General features: G+C 46.2%; 1 protein-coding gene across 1 annotated transcript in view; it reads left to right on the top strand.

The window, feature by feature from the left end:
* LOC103589868 (alanyl-tRNA editing protein Aarsd1-like) overlaps positions 1-4,902 on the top strand; it is a 22,560-nt gene extending 17,658 nt beyond the window's left edge. The window contains exons 9-15 of the mRNA XM_008571919.1: positions 193-250; positions 708-864; positions 960-1,076; positions 1,289-1,419; positions 1,753-1,819; positions 2,002-2,094; positions 4,494-4,902. Of these exons, the coding sequence (XP_008570141.1) occupies positions 193-250; positions 708-864; positions 960-1,076; positions 1,289-1,419; positions 1,753-1,819; positions 2,002-2,094; positions 4,494-4,727 (857 nt within the window). The 3' untranslated portion in view covers positions 4,728-4,902. The remainder of the gene's footprint in view (positions 1-192; positions 251-707; positions 865-959; positions 1,077-1,288; positions 1,420-1,752; positions 1,820-2,001; positions 2,095-4,493) is intronic.
* Positions 4,903-6,622: the final 1,720 nt, after the last annotated feature.

The following is a 6,622-nucleotide window of genomic DNA, read 5'->3' as shown; positions in this document are numbered from 1 at the left end:
AAAAAGAAAAAAAAAAAAAAAAAAAAAAAAAAAAAAAGAATTCTTGGAAGTATTTTCAATAAAGTATCTAAAGTGTATTACCCAGTGCCTGTCAGGTCTTCAGCAGGGAAAATTTCTAGATTGTATCATTATGGGAGTATGTGGCTGGCTGGGCTTCTCACTTTTCTCCCGTCTCTTACTTTCTCTGTTCAGGGCAGCATCTCATCACAGCAGTTGCTGACCATCTGTTTGGGCTAAAGACAACATCATGGTGAGCAAGAGCCATATGACTAACTGCGGGGCATGGCTCCCTGACTACCAGCTGTGTTCCCAGTAATAGGTCGGAGAGTTGAAGGTTAAAAGAAAGGGTAGTGTTCAAAATTGGCTGTGTTCTCTGTTCCCCTTGAAGATGGGGTGGTGGGATAACCTTGTGTTTTTTTAGGGAAAACATAAAGATGAGAGAAGAGACATCTACCTTTGCTTAGGAAACAACACGGAATTTGGAGCCCAGAGACCTAGGGTGTGAATCCTGGCCCCATACTCACTGGCTGCATGACCTTGATCATGTTCCTTAATACTCCTCACCTGTAAAATGGGAGTGACAATCTCTACCTTGTGGGATTTTTGTGAGGATTAAACAAGATCATTTATACAGTCATTCTTCATAAACTTTTTTTATTGTTGTTGTCATAGTCAGCATCCTGTGACTGCTCAACTTCTTCTGGCAGGGAGTTAGGGAGGTTCCGGAGTGTGATTGAGCTGGACAGCCCATCTGTGACTGCAGAGCAGGTAGCTGCCATTGAGCAGAGTGTCAATGAAAAAATCAGAGATCGACTTCCTGTGAATGTGCAAGAACTGAGCCTGGATGATCCTGAGGTGGAGCAGGTGAGGGGAGAGCCAGTGGGGTGGCTCTGCAGAATGCCTCTCCAAGGGCTCCTCGTCAGAATCCAGACAGCCCTTCTCCCTCCCCTCTACTCCAGGTCAGGGGCCGGGGTTTGCCGGGTGATCATGCTGGGCCCATTCGAGTTGTTACCATTAAGGGCATTGATTCCAACATGTGCTGTGGGACCCACGTGAGCAATCTCAGTGACCTTCAGGTAGGTGAGGGGGCCTGTTGAGTGGCTGAGAAAGAGGGTAATAGGGGAGTGGGGATCACAACAGGGCTGGGAGTGGTAGAGGGGGACAACTGAGGAAATTTCTCCTTCATTGCTTCAGAACTGGAGAGGAGGTCTAGGTCTCTTGTGCCCTCAGGTTCCAGGACCCACTATGGTTTATGCATGTGTGTATGTTACCCCCTTGCCTCATATAGGTCATTAAGATTCTGGGCACTGAGAAGGGGAAAAAGAACAAAACTAACCTGTTATTTCTGGCTGGGAACCGGGTGCTGAAGTGGATGGAGAGAAGTCATGGAACTGAAAAAGCATTGACTGCTATGCTTAAGTATGCCCCCTTCAATTTCCTGCTTTTTCTCAGATCGTGGATACCCTGGGGCTTAGTTTTCCTACCTGTAAGGTAGGCAGAATAATCTTTTACCTTTGGGAGGTAAGATGCAATCATAAATGATAATGTGCTTTGGGTAGTAAATCAGACTCACATGAAATGGTTTATTCCTTTGTATCCTCTCATCCAATTGCCTAAGGGGCCTCCTCAGTATGTCCCCAGCTCCCCATCTGGAGGGAGGCACCCTAGCAAGAAGGGCATCCTTGATTTACGCCCCCAACGCCAGAAGCAACTAGGAAGCTGGGCAGGTCTTCACTGACCTTTCTTTCACAGGTGTGGAGCAGAGGATCATGTGGAAGCAGTGAAAAAGCTCCAGAACACCACCAAGCTCCTGCAGAAGGTGATTCATTCCATGGAGGGTGGAGAGGGCATGGGCTCTGCCTGGAATAGGCTCTCTAGACCTCGGCCTTCTGCCTAAGCAGATGTGTAGGGGGTAGTGAGGGGAGTGTTAGGTGGAAGGAAAATGGTGCTCTTTTTTCTTATTCTTTTTACTTGTCTACTGAGTTATTACATCCATTTCAGAACAACCTGAATCTGCTCAGAGACCTGGCTGTGCACATTGCCCACAGCCTCAGGAACAGCCCAGACTGGGGAGGTGTGGTCGTACTACACAGGTGAGAAGTAGGAGCTAGAGACAAGTCAGAGGGGCCATGTTGGGCTCAGGGCTCAGCTTATGCCTGGTGTGCGGTGCATGGTGGGAGGCAGGTTGCTCACTGGTATTCTCAATGCTGAGTAGACCCTAAGAAATGTGTCACCTACCAGATTTCCTGGGTTTGTTACTAACATCTTGACTGTAACCCTGTAACTGGTTAGCACCTTCCCTCACCTCCTCCTCCACCTAACAGATCTCTGCTTACCCTGGTGAATCCTATTTAAGGGAGACAAAAACAAACCCAAAGCTTGTTCATAAACTGCTGAGGCTGAGAAGGACTTCTTGCTGATGCTTGGCCAGCACTCTTTCTCTTTGCGAAGGGGTCTGGGACTTTGTGTATACAAACACAAAGCAAGCAGCAAGGTTAGCCTCATGGGTAGCAAAGTTAGCCTCAGGAGTAGCAAGGTTAGCCTCATGGGTAGCAAAGTTAGCCTCAGGAGTAGCAAGGTTAGCCTCATGGGTAGCAAAGTTAGCCTCAGGAGTAGCAAGGTTAGCCTCATGGGTAGCAAAGTTAGCCTCAGGAGTAGCAAGGTTAGCCTCATGGGTAGCAAAGTTAGCCTCAGGAGTAGCAAGGTTAGCCTCATGGGTAGCAAAGTTAGCCTCAGGAGTAGCAAGGTTAGCCTCATGGGTAGCAAAGTTAGCCTCAGGAGTAGCAAGGTTAGCCTCATGGGTAGCAAAGTTAGCCTCAGGAGTAGCAAGGTTAGCCTCATGGGTAGCAAAGTTAGCCTCAGGAGTAGCAAGGTTAGCCTCATGGGTAGCAAAGTTAGCCTCAGGAGTAGCAAGGTTAGCCTCATGGGTAGCAAAGTTAGCCTCAGGAGTAGCAAGGTTAGCCTCATGGGTAGCAAAGTTAGCCTCAGGAGTAGCAAGGTTAGCCTCATGGGTAGCAAAGTTAGCCTCAGGAGTAGCAAGGTTAGCCTCATGGGTAGCAAAGTTAGCCTCAGGAGTAGCAAGGTTAGCCTCATGGGTAGCAAAGTTAGCCTCAGGAGTAGCAAGGTTAGCCTCATGGGTAGCAAAGTTAGCCTCAGGAGTAGCAAGGTTAGCCTCATGGGTAGCAAAGTTAGCCTCAGGAGTAGCAAGGTTAGCCTCATGGGTAGCAAAGTTAGCCTCAGGAGTAGCAAGGTTAGCCTCATGGGTAGCAAAGTTAGCCTCAGGAGTAGCAAGGTTAGCCTCATGGGTAGCAAAGTTAGCCTCAGGAGTAGCAAGGTTAGCCTCATGGGTAGCAAAGTTAGCCTCAGGAGTAGCAAGGTTAGCCTCATGGGTAGCAAAGTTAGCCTCAGGAGTAGCAAGGTTAGCCTCATGGGTAGCAAAGTTAGCCTCAGGAGTAGCAAGGTTAGCCTCATGGGTAGCAAAGTTAGCCTCAGGAGTAGCAAGGTTAGCCTCATGGGTAGCAAAGTTAGCCTCAGGAGTAGCAAGGTTAGCCTCATGGGTAGCAAAGTTAGCCTCAGGAGTAGCAAGGTTAGCCTCATGGGTAGCAAAGTTAGCCTCAGGAGTAGCAAGGTTAGCCTCATGGGTAGCAAAGTTAGCCTCAGGAGTAGCAAGGTTAGCCTCAGGAAGCAACTAGGAAGCTGGGCAGGTCTTCACTTGGGAGATTTTGAAGCCAGCTGGTTAGCTCAGTTGGTTAGAGTGTGGTGCCAAACTGATTGAACCAAGGTCCACGATTTGATCCCTGTACTGGCCAGCCTCCCCTCCACACACACCGCCCTCCCCCACAAAAAAAGAAAAAAAAATTAGATTTTAACATGAAAATCTAAAGTTCTAGCTTTTCTTTTAAAAAAGAAAAAGAGGGAAGCTCTTCCAGCACTGGGCCTGCGTTTCTACATGGTAGTGTGACGAGGAACTGAGCGGTGGCCTCCTTCTTCAGACAGGCCAGGCCTCCCCACTTTGCCACATTCCCCCCCTTTCTACCACCCAGCTTGCTTCACTGCTGCTGCCCACAGGTGTCTGTGTTTGCAGCTCCTTATCCCTAGTGTGCCCGCACCCTGCTCCCTGGAGATTACTGTAATTTATCTAGCACCATTTATAGACACTTAGATTTTTTCCAGTTATTCACTCTTATAGTGAACATGGTATGTATATCTTTGTGTACATGTGCAAGAATTTTTTTTTTTTTTTTTGTCTTTTTCGTGACCAGTAAGGGGATCGCAACCCTTGGCTTGGTGTCGTCTGCACCGCCCTCAGCCAGTGAGCGCACCGGCCAGTCCTATATAGAATCCGAACCCGCGGCGAGAGTGTCGCTGCGCTCCCAGTGCCGCACTCTCCCGAGTGCGCCACGGGGCCGGCCCCATGTGCAAGAACTTTTTTTTTTTAAGAATTTTTAAGAAAGATTTCTAGAAGTCATCTACTCTTCCTCTCCCTTCCCCAGGGAGGGAAAAGACTCAGGGCTTCTGTTTTTTTTTTGTGTGTGTGTGTGTGTGTGGCTTTTCTTTCAGAAACCTCCCTGACTACATCTCTGTTCCCCAGGGTGGCTGAGATCCTGGAAGGCAAAGGAGCGGGGAAGAACGGCCGCTTTCAGGGCAAAGCCACCAAGATGAGCCGGCGAGCAGAGGCGCAGGTGCTTCTCCAGGACTACGTCAGCACGCAGAGTGCTGAGGAGTGAAGGCTCAGGGTGCCCACCTTCTGTAACCACAGAAAGTGTCTTGCATGAGAAAATAGTTTAACTCAAAATGGTTGTGATACCACTTATGTTTATGTGACTAATTTGTACCATATATGCCAGTGTGCTTGTACAATTAGTATCTTTGTGAATAAACAGTTTTCTAATTTGGCGTCTATTAGGCATCACTTATGTGAGTGAGCATTATGTTGATGAAATGTACTAATTTATCTAAACCCAGCTGAAACCTTTCTTCATGGAGAAATAGAATTGCATAAGGAGAGTACAAGTCATTCTGGAGGCTTGACCTAAGGCTTAGCCTCATTCAAATCTTCTTTCTTCTTTTTTTTCTTATCTCTTTTCCCAGTTTTGCGTTTTAGAATTGAAAAGTATCAATGATTTTGCAAGTAGTTCAAAAGCCACAAAAGTATATAGTAGAAAGATGCTCCAAGTCTGCTATTGAGGCAGTAAAAGAATGAAAAGAGATATACTGTTGCAAGTCGAACCCAAAGCTGGTGTGGCAATACTAATTCCAGACAAATTCAATTTTAAGGCAAGAATCATTATTAGAGATCAAGAGGGACAGGTAATGATGAAAGAAAGATATAGTAGTTATAAATTTGTATCTAATATCTGATAACAGCCACAAAATACATGAAGCAGACTGACAGATCTCAAAGGAGAAATAGACAAATCCACAATCAATGGAAGACAACTCATCTTTCAGAAACTAATAGAATAAGTGCCAGCATAAAATCATTGTTAAAAGCCTGGGTTGTGGAGTTTCACAGATGGGTGGAAATCCTGGTTTTGTGCATCCATAGGTAGTAAAACTATAAAGATCCAGTCACGGTTTTAGCCAGAACAAAGATGGGCAAGGCATAGAGAGCTAGGATGAAATAACAGAAGGCAAAAAGAAAACTGACACCCAGGGAGAAACTGACACACATAACCTGTGGCTGTGGTTGTGGTCAGCTGTTCCTATATTCTTTCAACCCGGAAAGGAGCATCATTAAATGAGTTTCTGGTTGCAGACATGATTAATAAGGGACAGCTCATTAGCCTTTGGTGAGGAATCATCTTTTCCTCATGTGTCAAGACCCCCTAAGGAGAGAATGACAGGGTCCAATTAGTCTTCTCTAAAAGCCGAAGGAACTGAAATAGCTTGTCTGGTAAGATTGAAAGCTACAGGCAGATGACTTGTCAGGGACAGAGCTGGAGCCAGGAGGCAGATAAGGGGGATTGCTGGGCTGTAGGGAGGTGCCAGAAGGGAGGCAAAATTTGAAGCACTGATGCTGCTTCAGTAGGCTCCCAGGGGTAAAAAAGGTATTGCTTTTCTCAGTTAAATGAATACCACTTTTTGGTTTTGTTTTTTTGGCTGCATGTACGGGGATCTGAACCCTTGACCTCGGTGTTGTAACACCATGCTCTAACCAACTGAGCTAACCAGACAGTCCTAAGTTCCATGCTTTAGATAAAACCATAGTACGAAGGCATGCTGTACAAAATGGATCCATTGATGGAAGACAAGGAAATATTTGCTTCACAGAAGGTTTATTTCTAGGACTCAAGACAGGATTCCTTGAACCCATTTGAATTCATTTTTGTCTGTACATTTGTGTGATCTTCTGTCCCTCTGTGTCTTTGTTTTATTAGGGTGTGTCTTGGTCTGATCTGGCTGCTATAATAAAATACTGTAAACCGGGTGGCTTATAAACAACCAAAATTTATTTCTTACGGTTCTGGAGGATGGGAAGTCCAAGATCAAGTCACCATCAAATCTGGTGTCTGGTGAATGATTACTGGTTCATGGACAGCTGTCTTTTTTGCTGTGTCCTCGGATGGTGGAAGGGACAAGGGGTCTTTTTTGGGCCTCTTTCATAATGGCACTAATCTCA

This window comes from Galeopterus variegatus, unplaced genomic scaffold (genome assembly GCF_000696425.1).
Source record: "Galeopterus variegatus unplaced genomic scaffold, G_variegatus-3.0.2 Scaffold733, whole genome shotgun sequence".
NCBI classification, from domain to species: Eukaryota; Metazoa; Chordata; class Mammalia; order Dermoptera; family Cynocephalidae; genus Galeopterus; species Galeopterus variegatus.
This window is presented reverse-complemented; position numbering and strand designations above follow the sequence as displayed.